The 16,556-nt window shown below is 45.6% G+C and overlaps 1 protein-coding gene across 7 annotated transcripts in view; it reads right to left on the reverse strand.

The window, feature by feature from the left end:
* Nucleotides 1-16,556, reverse strand: part of ATP8A2 (ATPase phospholipid transporting 8A2) — a 970,290-nt gene that overhangs the window by 112,965 nt on the left and 840,769 nt on the right. For all 7 annotated transcript variants that reach the window (XM_068266975.1, XM_068266976.1, XM_068266977.1 and 4 more), the window contains one exon: nt 12,988-13,092. In XM_068266975.1, coding sequence (XP_068123076.1) covers nt 12,988-13,092 — 105 coding nt within the window. The remainder of the gene's footprint in view (nt 1-12,987; nt 13,093-16,556) is intronic.

Raw genomic sequence — 16,556 nt, forward strand, 5'->3', positions numbered from 1 at the left:
TATTGCGAACCTTACATGAATAACGTTGTGTACAATAGAGCTTTATGTTTGGAAAGCAGCTTGTTACTGAATGTGCTTGGAGAGAGACCTCTTTATAAAAGATACCAAAGTGGTGATGTCTGTGTTATGAGTACAAGATACCTGCAGAGTACTGGCTTCTCCTGAACTAAGCATAGCCATACGAATTACTTAGTCACAAAATTCCCATCAGAGCACGATTAATGGGATACGACAAGCAAAGGTCACATGACTCTACTGGCATTGGTCAATATTACAATCATATTGTTGGCCAGCAGAGTCCAACTTGTCTTGTCTATTTTGGAGGCTTAATATTCAGATTATTATTGTTTACTAGTAGACCTAAGCCCGTTTAACTACCTGCGGACCGCCGCAGTATAAATCTACGGCGGGCAGGGGGCGCTGCGGTTCTGAACGGACGTAGATTCACCACGCGCCCCCGCCCGTCCCCGCCGCGGTCGCCGCACTGTCCCCGCCGCAATGTGCTGCCCTGCCGCCTCTATGACGGCAGAGCACTGAGCCGGGCAGGAGTCGTTTTCATTGGCTCCTGGCCCTGCCATTCTTGTAAGCCATTCCCATTGGCTTACAATGAGTGACAGGGTCAGGAGCCGATAAAAGTGGCTCCTGACCGGCGCACAGCGCACTGCCGTCATAGAGACGGCAGAGAGAGCAGCCTGCGGCGGGGACAGAGCGACGTGACCGGAGAGGCGGATTTTAGCGGCGATTCATCGGGAAGCGGCGGTTTACTGGACCAGTACCCTCTGGTCCTTAAGGGGGCAGAGAGTGCTGGTCCCGAACTGGTTAAAACGGGTTTTAGGTCTGTCACCGCTGCCACGCGCGTGCACACTTGCCTGCCCCCTGGCCCTGTCGTCCTCCTCCTCCTTCCCTGCATCATCCTCCCAACTCTGCGCGGCCCTGTTGCCCTAGCAACCACAGGGACAGGGTAGAGCAAGCCGGCTGAACTGCGTGCACATGCGCAGTTCAGTTTTCACACGGACACAGGGACAAATGATGACTCAGGGACAGTTAGAAATTATTATATAGGACTAGTTGACCTAAGCCCGTTTAAAAATGGGCTCTAGGTCTTTTCACGCCGCCACCGCCACTGCTAGTCATTGGCAAGAGTGCACCCATCCACCGCGGGTGCATCTGTTCGACGCGCGCACCTGTACGGCCGGCTCCCTGGCCCCGTCCACCTGTCCCAATGGCTGTCCGTCCTGCACATGCGCAGTAGCACAACACACAGACACAGGGACAGGATGACGCAGGGACACAGGGATATTATTAAATAGGATTGTATTTTTAAAGCGCCAACATATTAAGAAGGCAAATTTCACCAAGCATTGCTTATTAGTAGGAGGGCTTTTCGGTCTCTTTTATCCCCCTATACATTCCTAGTGGTTTGGGTCACCCCAAGCTGCTTGGTTACTCTTTTGGTCAAAATAGAGACTGTTCTAGTCCACTGATCACTAAAAGTGGGGTAGTGTAAGTGCAACCAGGGCTGGATCAGCCACAAGGTGATCGGTCATGGCAATCGCCTCAGGATCGGCTGCAAAAAGGGCTTCCTGACATCCAGTAGCAGGCACTGTTATGTATAATAGTTGTCTTGCAAACTACAATATACCCTGTGATCTCTATGCAGATCCAGATGTCAGGCTCAACGATTGTTGCACTGCTTCTAGGAAGTGATGTCATACCCCTCACATCCCACCACGGGCGTAACTATACATCATGGAGCCCCCCCAAAAAACATAGTTGGGGCTCCCCAATGATTAAACCCTACCTACCGTAACCACAGCTGACGCCACAAGCTGCGTGTAGCGTTCGGAAAAATCTCAATCAGCTGCAGCACTTGATTAAACGACAGCAATTGATGGTAAATAATGTGAGTTCTATGCTTCCATTCATCTCAATATGCGTCTGTCTGAACCGGTCCTTAGGAATTTCTGTCAAATGTTAGCTTGGATGTTTTATAGGAAAGTATTTTAGAGAGATTTTGAAGGTACAGAAAGGTCTAAACAGATAAGCTGTGGCCAGTGAAAGCATCTGGCAGACATGATAGGCTGATGGTGACACAGTGTCTACTCTACAGATAGTATTGGATGGAACAAGTATGGGTGGTACAGCAGATTACGTCTGGCCTGCAGAATGATGTGTTACAAAGTCTGCCATTTGTGATATTTCCAAATACACTACAGATGTAGACAGACAACACTATTTCTTAAGGGGCCCATACACCTAACGATTTTCCCGCAGATATACAGCCGATCCGATCACAGTGATTGAATCGGCTGTGAAATCGCCGCGCACACCGCTGACAGAACGATGGATTTCCATCCAAAATCGATTGTTCCCGTCGATTCCCGTCGATCCGTCCGCGCGGACGATTTTTCTCGATCGCCGGCGGGTCGGGAGTGCGTCGATAGCGGCATTCGAATGCCCGATGACCGACGCAATACAGCGGGTATACATTACCTGTTCCGCCGGCCCGACTCCCCTGGTCCCCGCTGTCTTCTTTCCGCGCTGGGTTCCGGACCGCTGCAGCTACACAGAACTTCCTGTCCCGGCAGAAAGTTTAAACAGTAGAGCGCCCTCTACTGTTTAAACTTCCCCTGGAGAGGAAGTTCAGTAGCTGCAGGAACGGTCCGGAGCCCGGAGCGGAGAAGAAGACAGCGGGGACCAGGGGAGTCGCGCCGGCGGAACAGGTAATGTATGCAGGGGGGGGGGGGGGGCGGCAGCTCCACAGATTGTGATCGGTTTCAGGCTGAAATCGATTCACAATCTGTTTGCAGTAAAGGTGGCCATACGATCCCTCTCTGATCAGATTCGATCAGAGAGGGATCTATCTGTTGGTCGAATCTGATGGCAAATCGACCAGTGTATGGCCACCTATACTGGTTCATTTTAAAAATTATGCATTTATAGCTTTAAAAAGAAACGTTAGTAAAAAGGGGAAAAAAATAAGTCAATACATTGCAAAATGAGGAGTGAAAAAATAGAAGAGAGATCAAGAAATTATTGAATCTGTCAGGATCTAACCTTGGGAGGCTTTTCACCACAATAGAAAAGCGAAGGATTTATCATGGGAAAGGGGGTATCAGCTACTTATTGGAATGAAGTTCAATCCTTGGTTACAGTTCCTCTTTAATTTTGTTTCAGTGTAGCTATACAGAAGAAAATTAGTGTACATTCAATCTAATTCTAAAAATAAGTTGGAATGCTGTGTAAATGTAAATAACCAAAGTGCTAAGATCAGCAAATCATTAAAATTCTGTATTTACCATAATTAAAAAGAGTATAAAGACAACAAACGATATGTTGAAACTGAAATATGTAAATGTTTTTCTAAAATTTACTCTGCTGCACGGAGAAGTAGTACGGTGCAATCGTTCTTGCCCCAGGCTCTTCTGCCGCAGGACAATCGCACGACGATATGTATGAAACCAGCCTAAAACATTCAGGACACCTTGACAAATCTCTGTACACAAGGGACAAGGCCAAAAATCAGCAGAGCCAGTACTGGATGGCCGTGATCTATGGTCCCTTAAGCTGCACTGCTTTAAAAACAGATGTGATTCTGTAGAGGCAATCACTGCTCGGGCTCAGAAACACTTTCGAAAACACTGTTTGTAAACACTGTACCAAGAAACTATATAAACATGATCCAGAAGCACTGTGCCAACTTCTCTGGGCCCAAGCTAATTTAAAAAAGGACTGATTCTATTACGTCCCTCTTTAGGGAAAGCATCTATTATTCTTATTGTTTATTTAAACAAATATGTTTACTTGTGACATACAATACTAAACCAGACTTTGTACTAAGTCAGTTATATGTGAACCAATACATAAGAATATTTGTGTACACATATACAAGCACATATTTAGTCCCTGCAGCCGAATGTAATGACCGTTTACATTCCTACTGCTCTGAGATCTGATTACACAGAGTGCGGGGACATTTGTAAGCTCCTCCCCATCTTCTTTAAAGTTAGACAGGCCCCTACCCAGCAATGCAAAAAGCACTGGGCTTTCTCACCAGAAAACCCAACACGTTTTGCTAACATACTAATACAGCTGCACCATGAGCTAAGTCATTACTTGTTGAAAAAAGATTAAAAATAAAAAATATAGCCAATACGATTTCCTTTAACAGCAGGCAGAGCCATCGCCATTATGTGTAGAAAGGCGTAAATAAGCTGCGAGATGGTTCCACCACAAAACTTAACACGCAAACAAGCAAATCTCATCAGACCAGGAAGAAATCCAATATGCACTTGAAAAAGCGTCATCAGACAACACAGAAAACAAATTTGTGGGAAGGCAGTATAGAGAAAGGCCAGGTGTATGAATCCCTTTGTATGTGTGCACTGCATTATTCCCTTTCCGGTACACATGTGAGAAGACTTTGAGGCTTCTTCTGGTAGCCTCGGCATGATAATGAAGATATTCCTGGTTGTGTTCTATTATCACAGGGATGGAGTAGGGAATAGAAGCTTCTTTCATCTACGGTAACACACCTCCACTTGTGATTTGAGCAGCAATCCTCGGAGGAAAGGCAACTTCAAAGAGCGCTTTCAGTGCAGCAGGTAACGTGTGGACATGAAGTAGGACTTGTAATCACAGGCTGCTTTCTGAATATTTGCTCATCTTTTGTATAATGCGGTTCCTATAAGTGTACTTTGGAAAGGAGCATAACTGGAGCGGCTTTCATAATTAACAAAGCGGCACTGAATGGCTCCGGCACTCTGGGGATAGTTGGAGAGGCTTCGGCGGGTCTTGGCTGTGCTGCGCTCTATACGGTGTCTCTTTGTATGAAAATGTCTCCTTGTTATCCTGTTTCTCTCTGACTCTGAATAATAGCAGAGGAATGACATACACAGACAGGTGTTACCGCAATGTCGTTGCCTGTTACCGAGGATGGGAAGACAGGACCTAGAGGCTGCTCAATCAGTGTATAGCGGTGTCATTTACCAAGAGAACCTGTCATCTGCCTCTATTCTACAGCTGGCTGCATGCATTCATGTTAAAACCTGATCTGACTACCAATATGGCTGGGTGTGCATATTATGAATATAATAAGTCAGTAAAACCCACCCTTGCCAATATCTAAACTCTACATACTGTAAGTGTCAACTGCATAGTGTAAAGGCTGTTGCATTTGATGTGGGATTTGAGCCCTCTGACCAGTAGCTCAAGGATGGGACCTCCCTGTTATAGGCATTTTTGTATTGACCCGAGGAAACGGGACAGGACCAGTGAAACGCATTGATAATTAGAATACAACATTTTCCAGTTGAACTGGTGTCCTTATCTTCTGAAGAAGTAAGCAATCGCCTCTCTTTTTATATATATTTTCACACTAATAGAAACAATTGTTTTATACATTGAGCGCTTCCATCCCCCACCCCATTGCTCAATAAAAGGACCACTATAAGCAACATGCTGACATTCTACTACTGCTACAGTCAGTCATGTCACAAATACATATATACCATAAAAAGAAACCCTTAGTATAATTTATATAAAAAAAAAGAAAATGCTCAGTAAAGTGAACTTTCAATAGCCCTTTGTCATTACTTTTGTTCCACCTGACAAAACTTCTGGTAGCTACATCAGTGCTCCAATGCTGGCATGTGGAAGAGGCCAAATGAAGGGGAGGATCCCTGACTCTGTTGTTGGCTGACACACTGGAACTATTGTGCGCAGAATGCTCCCAGCTTCGATTGCGGAAGCATGTGCCCCAGGTTACGCATGCGCAGTAGCCCGCATTCAGCAATCTTACGGAGGAGCACAGTGGCATGGACCAGGAGAAAACTGAGGGACCTGTAGAGCTAAGGGGACCTGAAAGAAGCTCCAGGTAAGTAAAATAGAACTTGTTCCCCCGTCTCAGGTTTACTTTAAAGAGAATGTGTAAGGAAAAAAGTGCCCCTTTGGGGTACTTACCTCGGGAGGGGAAAGCTTCTGGATGCTAATAAGGCTTCCCCCATACTATTCTGCCTTGGGGCTCCAGCACTGGCAGCCCTCAAACAGTGTGCAGCAATACTTACCAAGCCTCGCTCCTGTGCAGCTGCAGTACAAGCTTACCCTCTGGCTCAGGTGGAAATAGCCAAGCCTGATCTGGTCCACTCATCTGCGCAGTAGATCTGGCCAGATCAGCTTGGCTATTTCCTTCGGAAGGGAAGCTCATACTGTGGCTGTGCAGGAGCAAGGCTTGGTAAGTATTGCTGCATGCTGAAGGCCTTACTGCTCCTGTGCTGCCCACAGACAAGCTTGTTGGCGGATTTTCGCGGGCTGACAGCCCTGGATCCCCGAGTCTGAATAGGACAAGGAAGCCTCATTAGGATCCAGAGACTTTCCTCTCCTGAGGTAAGCACCCCATAGCCAGGGGTGCAGCAATAGGGGGTGCAGAGGTAGCAACTGCATCGAGGCTCATGGGCCAGAGGGGCCCCGATGGCCCCTCCCTCAACTGCAGTATTAGCTCTCTATTGGTCTTGTACTCAAAATAATCACTTCTATAGATAGCTTTGAATAGTGGTAATCATTAACAAACTGTTCCCCATCCCCTTCTTGCACCTCGGACACTGTAGTTACCATTGGCAGGTTTTGGTGCGCCGTATCAATTGTTATGTATAGAGTGCTTGGGGGGGGGGGGGGGGGGGTCCCAATGTAAAACTTGCATCAAGGCCCACAGCTCCTTAGCTACACCACTGCCCATAGGGGAACTGTTTTTCCATACAGATTCTCTTTAAGGTGCCTATACGCTTATAGTTTTTCCTTTTCAATTTCCGACAAATTCAATCAATAAGATCGATTGTGCTTGGAATTGATTCCCCAAATAAGTGTATTTCCAGCTTTAGAAGGACAACCACAGAGAGTTGAACGGTGTCTGAGTGAAAAGCCGTCTACCTCCATCATTTCTGATGTGTGAAAGTATTAATGGTTCAGTCTAGAAAGTTCCATGAAGTTACACCCCCGCACAGCTTTGCCCCCCATCTCCACCACATCATAACAACAAATAAAATGTCTGCATTTCTCAAAAGGAAAGCGCTAACAAGCCCCGCTGTCCTATAATGCAGCTACAATCTGTTGTGTTTCCTCAATAACAGTCAAAAGTGTGACAAGCCATAACATTTTGACAGGGATCTTCTAAGCTTTCAGCCAGAAACAGTCGCCTCTGCAGGGAAGTTTCTCATAAAAACTGGAAGAACTTTATTGGAAACATGAAGATTCTGGTTACTCCTCTGAGATGAAGCATTGCTAAGCAAACAGAATTATCACAGCAATTGGCAGGAGGTGCCCAGCAGGACCGGGGAGGGAGCGGGCTATTACACAGATAAACACACTCCATGAGAGCTGTGGGGGTGCAGATTTGAAACACAAACAAAGCTTTAGAAGAAAATCCCAGAACAGCACTCGTACTCCAGACTGCAGGCCCCCCCTTCCCCTGAGACATGCACAATTGAAGCAGGTGTGAAAGGGCCAAGATGCACACACAGCAGATGAAAGGGTGAGCGCCAGGCTCTGAAGAACACTCAGGAGGCCACACCATGACACGCACTGCAAACTCTAGAAGATTTAAGCACTCCACCATTATCTAGTTCACAGTTGGACCACCCAGTGGATCTGGCAGTAATTAGGAGAGTAGGGGGAGGGGACTAGTGTGTTGGGAGAGAGGTGGAGGGGGGCAGAAGAGAGGTGGATTGCTTACATCATATCTATTCATGCCTTGTGAATATGAGGCAAAGCTGCATTGGGATATAAAGGAAAGTCTCCTTTAAGAATGCAATCAGTTTAATGCAAAATACAGATCATTATGTACACGGGTTAGTTATACTGAGCCCCATATATGGAAGACAGGCAGCCAATCAGTCCCATATTTCCTATATGTAACATGTGCAGGGAAAGGATAACTATAATCTGAATGGTTAGACATCCTGGCCCATATGCAATTCACTTTTTCTCCTGAGTTTTCTCCCAGGTGATATTTCCACACCTTGCCAATAAAATGCCTTTTAAATCACCAGCAAGCAAGAAAATACTCAGAATAATATTGATAGTACTTTTTCACTTACTTTTTGGTACTTTTTCAATAGCAAAGAGCTGAAAAGTTATTTTAAGGCTACTTGCACACCAAGACGTTGCGTTAGGTGCTATGTTAAGGTCGCATAACGTGCACCTAACGCAAGGCCTGGTGCTCTTCGATGTGGACGTCAGAGTGAACCGCGTTGTGCAGCTCACTCTGGCGTCCGTGATGCCGTGATACGTACTCTTGGACGCATGCGGCATCACGTGGTCCCGCCGGCCAATCGCCGCACAGAGCGGCCGCTCCAGGAAGTAAACACTGCACGTCACAACGTGCAGTGAATATTAGCCATGTGCCCGGCCGCTTTCCGCTCCTCCCCAACATGAATGAGCATGCGCAAACAGTGTAACGCGGCTTAAGCCGCTCTAACGCCGTAGCATGCTACACTTTCGGAAGAACATGCAGTGTTACATGTAACGCAACGTGGGCAGTGTGAACAGCCCACTTGTGTTACATTGCTGTACGTTGGGGGAGTGTTACAGGCTGCACTAACGTGCGCCTGTAACGTCCCTGTGTGTAAGCAGCCTAAAGGGAAAATTATCTCCTCGGAGAAACATGAGGAAAAAAAGTGAATTGAAAACAGACCCCTGGCCCTCATTCAATCCACTTTTTCTCCTACGTTTTCTTCTAGGAAATACTTTTTGATCTTCTGTTTAAAATAACTGTTTAGCACTGCAATTGAAAAAGTACTAAAAAGTGGGTGAAAAGTACTGTAAAATCTATTTTAAGTATTTTCTTGTCTGTTGGTGTCTTAAAATGCATTTTGTTTATAATGTGAAAATATCGCCTAGGAGAAAACTTAGGAGAAAAAGTGAATAGCCCCAATCTCCTCTTTTGTACATTATTATTATTACTTTTGATTTATCATGGCATATGAAGCTCAGTATAGCTACATAAAATATGACAAACCCACAGAGGCCTATCAGCAATGCAGGGACTATCATAAGGTATCTACAGACATCAGTTTGCGTCATCCTGGAAACCGATCATACGGCCGTTTGGCATCCCCAATATCTAGTGACTGAGTCAGTTTGGAAGAAAATTCAACTGGCCGGATTGCATTATTATTATTTGTGGTTTGTCATTATATTGTGTAGCACGCTACAGAAGGAAATGCAGCATATGAATGTACATTCACAAAGAAGATTGTAAGAAATAAAACAAAGATGACAATACTTTATACATCACAACTTCTGATTCAGGGATGTCGACCTCCAGTCCTCAAGGGCCGAGGTCTTCCCACATTTTAGGCACAGCTCAAATTAATTGATGGGACTGAATCTGGCGTGGTTTATCAAGTAGAACACATTTCTCCATTTCTCAGTCCAGCCAAAACATTGGCATGTATATGGCCCTTGAGTAGTGATGGCCATGTCTAGGAGAATTCATGAAGCATGTGATCAGTTTGGTCAGGTGATAGATATGTAAGTCTCTGATTTGTTAGTCATGATCATGTGCTAAAGCAGGATATGAACACAGGAAATCAGAGCTTTGCAAATCTATTAGCTGATCAAACAAATCACATGCTTCTCCATGGTTCTCCTAGACATGACCATCACTACCCCTGAGGACTGTAGCTTGACACTTGTGATCTAATTGGTTTGCACTCTTGTTCTGTTAGGCACGGCTCATGTGGGCACTAAAAACGGTCTGTTTAGCAGAGCTAAACTAACGGTGGTGAACGGATCCTATGTTAAGCAATAGTATCCTTTCATGGACCGCTAGTTTGTGGAGGCTGCGATAATTCCATAGCATCAGACGCGTCGCATTGACAGCGTGCTAACAGAATGGATCAAAAACTTTCTCCATTTCATTGCATCATTTTTTACATGGATCAGTTTTTTGATCTGTCCAGTGTTAACCGGGCCTAACTCTAGATTCCTGGCTTTGAATCTCACCTGAGATGTTCACATGGCGTTTGTGTGCTATGGCCTCCTCCCACATTTCAAAATAATATCGGCAAGTTAATGGCAGGGCTGCGGAGTCAGTACAAAAATCATCCAACTCCTCAGTTTATGAAACCACTGACTCCGACTCCAGGTTCTCAAAATTGCTCTGAATCTGACTCCTCGACAAGGTAGCCACTAATGCTCCAATTTCTAGCAAAAAATGGTTCGAGCGATCAAAAATTCTGATCGGAAGAAAAATCGTTCACTACATCTACACAACCAATCAGGAAAATCCAAATTTTGGTTTGACAAAAAACAATCGGACGACTATTATTATAATCGTGCATAATCGATTGTGCCCATCAACTGAGATTATTTTCAACCAATCCGATCAGAATTTCTGATCGCTCTAACAATTTTTTTGCTAGAAATTGGACCGTTAGTAGCCACCTTTAGTCTAATTTTTACAAAGGCTATTGATTTGGTTCAAAAATTATCCGACTCCGACTCCTCAGTTTATTGAAATCACAGACTCCGACTCCAGGTACCCAAAATTGCTCCGACTCCCCAGCCCTGGTTAATTGGATTTGCACTCAAAATTGCATGAAAGTGGTAGTTGCATTACACTGTGAGCCACTGTGAGCTGTGTTAATGAGCCAAATAAATAACTAATAGAAAACATAAGAGGAATGCTTTGTAGTTGGACTAAATTTGACCATAAGGTGAAAGATCTCATATTGGTCAAACACTGTTTAGTCATTTCTTAATAGCTTCAACTATCAATTTTCAATACATTCTATATTTTTGTTACATTTATTAAAGGCTTTCTTGATTTATCTTTAACTCTTTTATGAAGCAAACGCCGATCGGGGCATCCAATCCTGGGGCGGTGTGTGACTGATGGCCACATAACTTCGTCCTGCAACAAGCAGAAGAAAGCTACCAGTGGTGAAGTTTCAATCCATATTTTATCAGCCTGTCTGTTGGTGACTGTGGCAATCACAGTTCTTCCCTAACTCTACAGCCAGTTTTTCATTTTTTTGTGGCAAGTTTATAAGCATGTTTTTAGGTTGTGGGAGGAAACAGGAGCACCTGGAGGAAGACCATACAAACATGGGGAGAATATGCAGATTATGGTGAGATACCAGCCCAGGAACCCAGAGCTTCAAGGCAACCGTGTAACAATAGTGATGCAATTGAACCAAAAGATGAGCATGAGGTTCCTGCCATATAATCCACCACATAGTCCCATTGTTAGGAAGTGATGATCTGGTGATGCCGTTCTGCAGGAGTCTAGTGGAGGGGGGGGGGGGGGGGAGAGCGGGGAGACCCGGCAATGCAATTGCAACTACCGACACGCTGCCGTTTGACCAAAATTTTCCATCCTGCACGACTGACAGTTTTGCACGAAAATCAGTCCTACAATCTGCATTTGTTTGCTGCATCGAATTTCTAGCAGATTTTATCAAATCAGCAGGATATTGATGCAAAAATATATATATATGTCTGGCCACTACTGCGCAGTTGCAGAACACTCCCAACCTTGGGAGCGCGACGAGGGGTCCGCGCCGAGCCACGCATGTGCAGAAGCCCAGATTACTGGGAGTAATAGCAGCAGAACGGAGGGGCCGAACAAGACCCCGGGGGAGGCCACCGTCCTCAGGTATACTTACCTGAGGAAGCCCCAGGTAAGTATAAATTAGCCACAGTGTACCATCTCAGGGACTCTTTAATTATATATTGCAAGTGTAGATCTCTCCTTATTCCCAGATCTGGGAGGGGCGCTTCTGTCACTTCCTGTGTCACGGTGGCCAGCATGCTTTAAGTTCACCCCCCACCCTTAAAATATACACCATGTAATTATGTACTAGTATGTTCTACTTTGTTAGAAGAAATACAAATAATTGTTCTTATATGCAATAACTTTTACTGGCCAGCTAAATATACTTTCAAAAACAAGGGTTTGAGAAACCTCAGTACTTTCCTTCAGGCAGGATGTTATTTGTATGATTGAAAACCCCCTAACAAATACATGACTAAGGAGGTATTAATGAAACAAATACTGTACATTGGATGAGAAGCACAAGGGGGCATCTTCTCAAAACTGAGGGAAAGGTAAGATTGTACTTCACAGGCAAAGCATGGCAATTTTACAGTACTGATGCAAGTTATGTAGCTCACATGGTGCAGATAGCGCAACTCGCGTTATGTATACAATGCACACATTGTTAGCATAATGTGCATTAACCAATTTGTGTAGCACACTATGTAATTTGCCTAAAAGTCAGTAAAAGTGGCATGCGCTGTTTGCACAGGTAATTTGACTCAGTTTTCTGAATATGCCTCAAGTACAGAAGAGTTGTGCTTGAGCATCCACAACAGTTATGGGGATGACCAGACCATGTCGCAAATTTTGTCTCATGCGCCCTGTAAAAAAAAGCAGGCCAAAAAGCAAGAGATCTCCTTCTTCCATGCAAGGTAGTGCAACGAGGTGTTAGATCTGTATGGTTACCTGATTGTTAGATGGCCAAGCCTCTTCTGCAGCTGAACTCTCACATCCATGTCTTAAGGCATCAAGTGACATCACACCATCGACCAGCAATGGACGTGAGAGGTGAACAGTGGAAGAGGTCTGGAAATCTCAAAATTTAGTTACTGTAGTGATCCAGTACTCCGGCCCTACTCTGAACTGCTTATGGTCCATGTGTCGGTCAACCCCGCTGTAGAGCATTGTGTAGAGTGTTGAAATCTCCTCCAGCATGATAAATAGGACACCTTTCATCCCCAGTTTCAGCTCATACAGCTACCCCCAGCCAAGAAATAGGTATCACTAAAACATAGGTCACAGTGCTATTATACCCATGTAAGAAATATTTTTCTCCTTCCTTGTTATCACCAGTTTCATTGGCTGAATTAAGGATAAAGTAGTTATTTTTTATGAGAGTGGTTAATGTGACTCCCAAAGGAGCCTTCAGAAAGTGGATACAAGACTTATACCTCTTTCCGTTGGAATCCCGCAGGGCCGTTTTGCTCGTCTCTCTGGTGCGGGTCTCTATCTCCTGGACTTGTTCCAGCAGCGTTTTACGGGAGGTGTGCTTGGCTCTGCAAAATGATGAAAATAATGAAAAAGATTAATACTGTACATCACAGAGTACCTATTACTAAGATGAGAAAGGTCAAGCCTAGATTTCAGAGCCTGGGTGCCCACATAACATAACGTGAAAGGCTGCGTTTTATGTCATGTTTTCATTTTATGTTGTGTGCGCTTTTTTTTATGCATTTTTGGGGCGTTTTTTTTTTTTTTACCGCAGATGCGTTTTTCAAGCATTTCGCGTGCATTTTCATTTGTTTGCGGTTCGCATATACAAAACGTATATACGTTTGTCATGCGTGTTTATATTTACATTTATGCAAATCACTAGGAAGACAACAGGAAGCGGAAATACATCAGAAATCTTTATTTTAAAAAAACGCATAAAAAATGCATACAAAATGTGTTTCCATTGACTTTCAATATGTGCGTTTTTGATGCGCTCATGCATAATATGCAACAAAACTAGCGATTTTCAAAATGTCATACCCATGTGTTTTTTAATGTGGCCCATTGAGTAACATTGGTGCATAACATGTAGCGTTGTACGCAATGCTAGCGTTTCTGCTATGTGTGCACCTAGCCTGAGATGGCAACACACCCGAGTGGCCCAAAACATACAATATTTATTCTGACAATATTACGGTAAATGCATCTATTTCTTTCTTGACAAACACATTCCAGTTTATTACTTAATAAAGTGTGCCTGTAAAGAAAAAGTGCCCCAAATTGTGCACCTCAATAGAAGGAAGCCTCTGGATAATACAGAGGTCTCTTCAAATGACCTCAGCGCTATTGGATATTCCACACTTATATCTCCATCACCAAACACCCAATACAGTGCAGGCTTACCGGATTATATTGAGACCCAGGTTATAAGGTCTTAAAAGCGTTTTAGCCAGATCACAACTACTCTCACCACTTCATCCTTGGTCATCAACGATCACCTCTTCTCCTTAAATCGTTCCCTATAAAATGCAGTATAAACCAAAACACATCTAAGCGTTTACCGTTTAAAAGCACTTCATTTATTGCACATCCATATCAAATACAAGTTAAATGCAGTCCTTGCAGTTAAATGCAGTCCTTCTGTCAGGGCCCCATGAAGTTAAATCGCACATCAATCAATCAATCCTCCTCTGGAGTACCGTCACTTTCTATCATCCGTAGGCCCGACCGGTTTCGCTGTTGCGTCATCAGGGGCTTGCAGCAACAGCGAAACCGGTCGGGCCTACGGATGATAGAAAGTGAAGGTACTCCAGAGGAGGATTGATTGATGTGCGATTTAACTTCATGGGTCCCTGTCAAAAGGGCCCGGAAGTGAGTATCAAGGACTGCATTTAACTTGTATTTGATATGGATGTGCAATAAATGAAGTGCTTTTAAACGGTATACGCTTAGATGTGTTTTGGTATATATTGCATTTTATCGGGAGCGATTTAAGGAGAAGAGGTGATCGTTGATGACCAAGGATGAAGTGGTGATCGTAGTTGTGATCTAGCTAAAATGCTTTAAAGACCTTATAACCTGGGTCTCAATATATAGTCCGGTAAGCCTGCACTGTATAGAGTGTTTGGTGACGGAACTATAAGTGTGGAATATCCAATAGCGCTGAGGTCATTTGAAGAACTATGCTTTGGGAGTTTATCTGAGGACTTTTTACCTCGTGGCAGCTGAAGGGACTATTTTAGATTTCTCTGGCGCAGATATTTGAATGTACAAATACAGAGGTCTCCCTCGTTCTCCTCTGCCATTCATCTCCTCATTCCAGCTCCAGAGTCCTCCGAAAGACTGTTCACAAGCCCTTGTCAAGGGCTGGCGCATGAGGAGTAGCACGGACCTGATCAGGCTCAGGTTTCCTCCACCAAAGCTTGAGCAGGTCCGTGCTCTGTGCATGGCAAGCCATATGTGCCTGTGCAGTAGCACAGTCCCGACTGGGCTGGGATGTTTTGCCTGAGCAGGTCCGTGCTACTGCGCAGATGCAGTGTGTCTGCGAGCTTCATGGGTCTCAGCGCTGGAATGGCCAGGCAGAGGAGGAAGGGAAAAGCATCTTGCTTAAAGGTGCTCATTAAAGGTACAATATTTCCCTTAGCTGCAATCATTCAATCAGAATTTGTATGGTCGTTTTGTACATAAAACCATGTAGTATGATGAGAAAATCGACGTGAATGATTCTATGGTCGATTGGAATACAGGATTTTGTTGATTAGAATGTTGGACTTTATGAGCGTATCTGGAGAGAAAGAGTGTCCCAATATGGCAGGGAAGCATTCCTGAGTAGCACCGGAGTTCCAACGGCATAACCTGCAGCTGCAGTGCAGGGGGCGGAGGGCAGAGCTGCAGCTGCTTGTGTCTCTGCCGGCTGCACTTACGTCTGTCCCTGGCTGTAGCTGCCTGTGTCTCCGCCGGGTGCTCTTACTTCTGTCCCTGGCTGTGGCTGCCTGTGTCTCCAACTGCTGCACTTACTTCTGTCCCTGGCTGTAGCTGCCTGTGTCTCCGCCGGCTGCACTTACCTCTGTCCCTGGCTGTAGCTGCCTGTGTCTCCAACTGCTGCACTTACTTCTGTCCCTGGCTGTAGCTGCCTGTGTCTCCGCCGGCTGCACTTACATCTGACCTCAGCTGTAGCTGCCTGTGTCTCTGCCGGCTGCACTTCTGTCCCTGGCTGTAGCTGCCTGTGTCTCCGCCGGCTGCACTTACTTCTGTCCCTGGCTGTAGCTGCCTGTGTCTCCGCTAGCTGCTCTTACTTCTGTCCCTGGCTGTAGCTGCCTGTGTCTCCGACTGCTGCTCTTACTTCTGTCCCTGGTTGTAGCTGCCTGTGTCTCCACCGGCTGCACTTACTTCTGTCCCTGGCTGTAGCTGCCTGTGTCTCCGCCGGCTGCACTTACTTCTGTCCCTGGCTGTAGCTGCCTGTGTCTCCGCCGGCTGCACTTACTTCTGTCCCTGGCTGTAGCTGCCTGTGTCTCCGCCGGCTGCTCTTACTTCTGTCCCTGGCTGTAGCTGCCTGTGTCTCCGCCGGCTGCTCTTACTTCTGTCCCTGGCTGTAGCTGCCTGTGTCTCCACCGGCTGCACTTACTTCTGTCCCTGGCTGTAGCTGCCTGTGTCTCCGCCGGCTGCACTTACTTCTGTCCCTGGCTGTAGCTGCCTGTGTCTCCGCCGGCTGCTCTTACTTCTGTCCCTGGCTGTAGCTGCCTGTGTCTCCGCCGGCTGCACTTACTTCTGTCCCTGGCTGTAGCTGCCGGCGTCTCTGCCTGCTGCACTTACTTCTGTCCCTGGCTGTAGCTGCCTGTGTCTCCACCGCCTGCTCTTACTTCTGTCCCTGGCTGTAGCTGCCGGTGTCTCCGCCGGCTGCTCTTACTTCTGTCCCTGGCTGTAGCTGCCTGTGTCTCCAACTGCTGCTCTTACTTCTGTCCCTGGCTGTAGCTGCCTGTGTCTCCACCGGCTGCACTTACTTCTGTCCCTGGCTGTAGCTGCCTGT

The sequence above is a fragment of the Hyperolius riggenbachi genome, chromosome 2 (genome assembly GCF_040937935.1).
Source record: "Hyperolius riggenbachi isolate aHypRig1 chromosome 2, aHypRig1.pri, whole genome shotgun sequence".
NCBI classification, from domain to species: Eukaryota; Metazoa; Chordata; class Amphibia; order Anura; family Hyperoliidae; genus Hyperolius; species Hyperolius riggenbachi.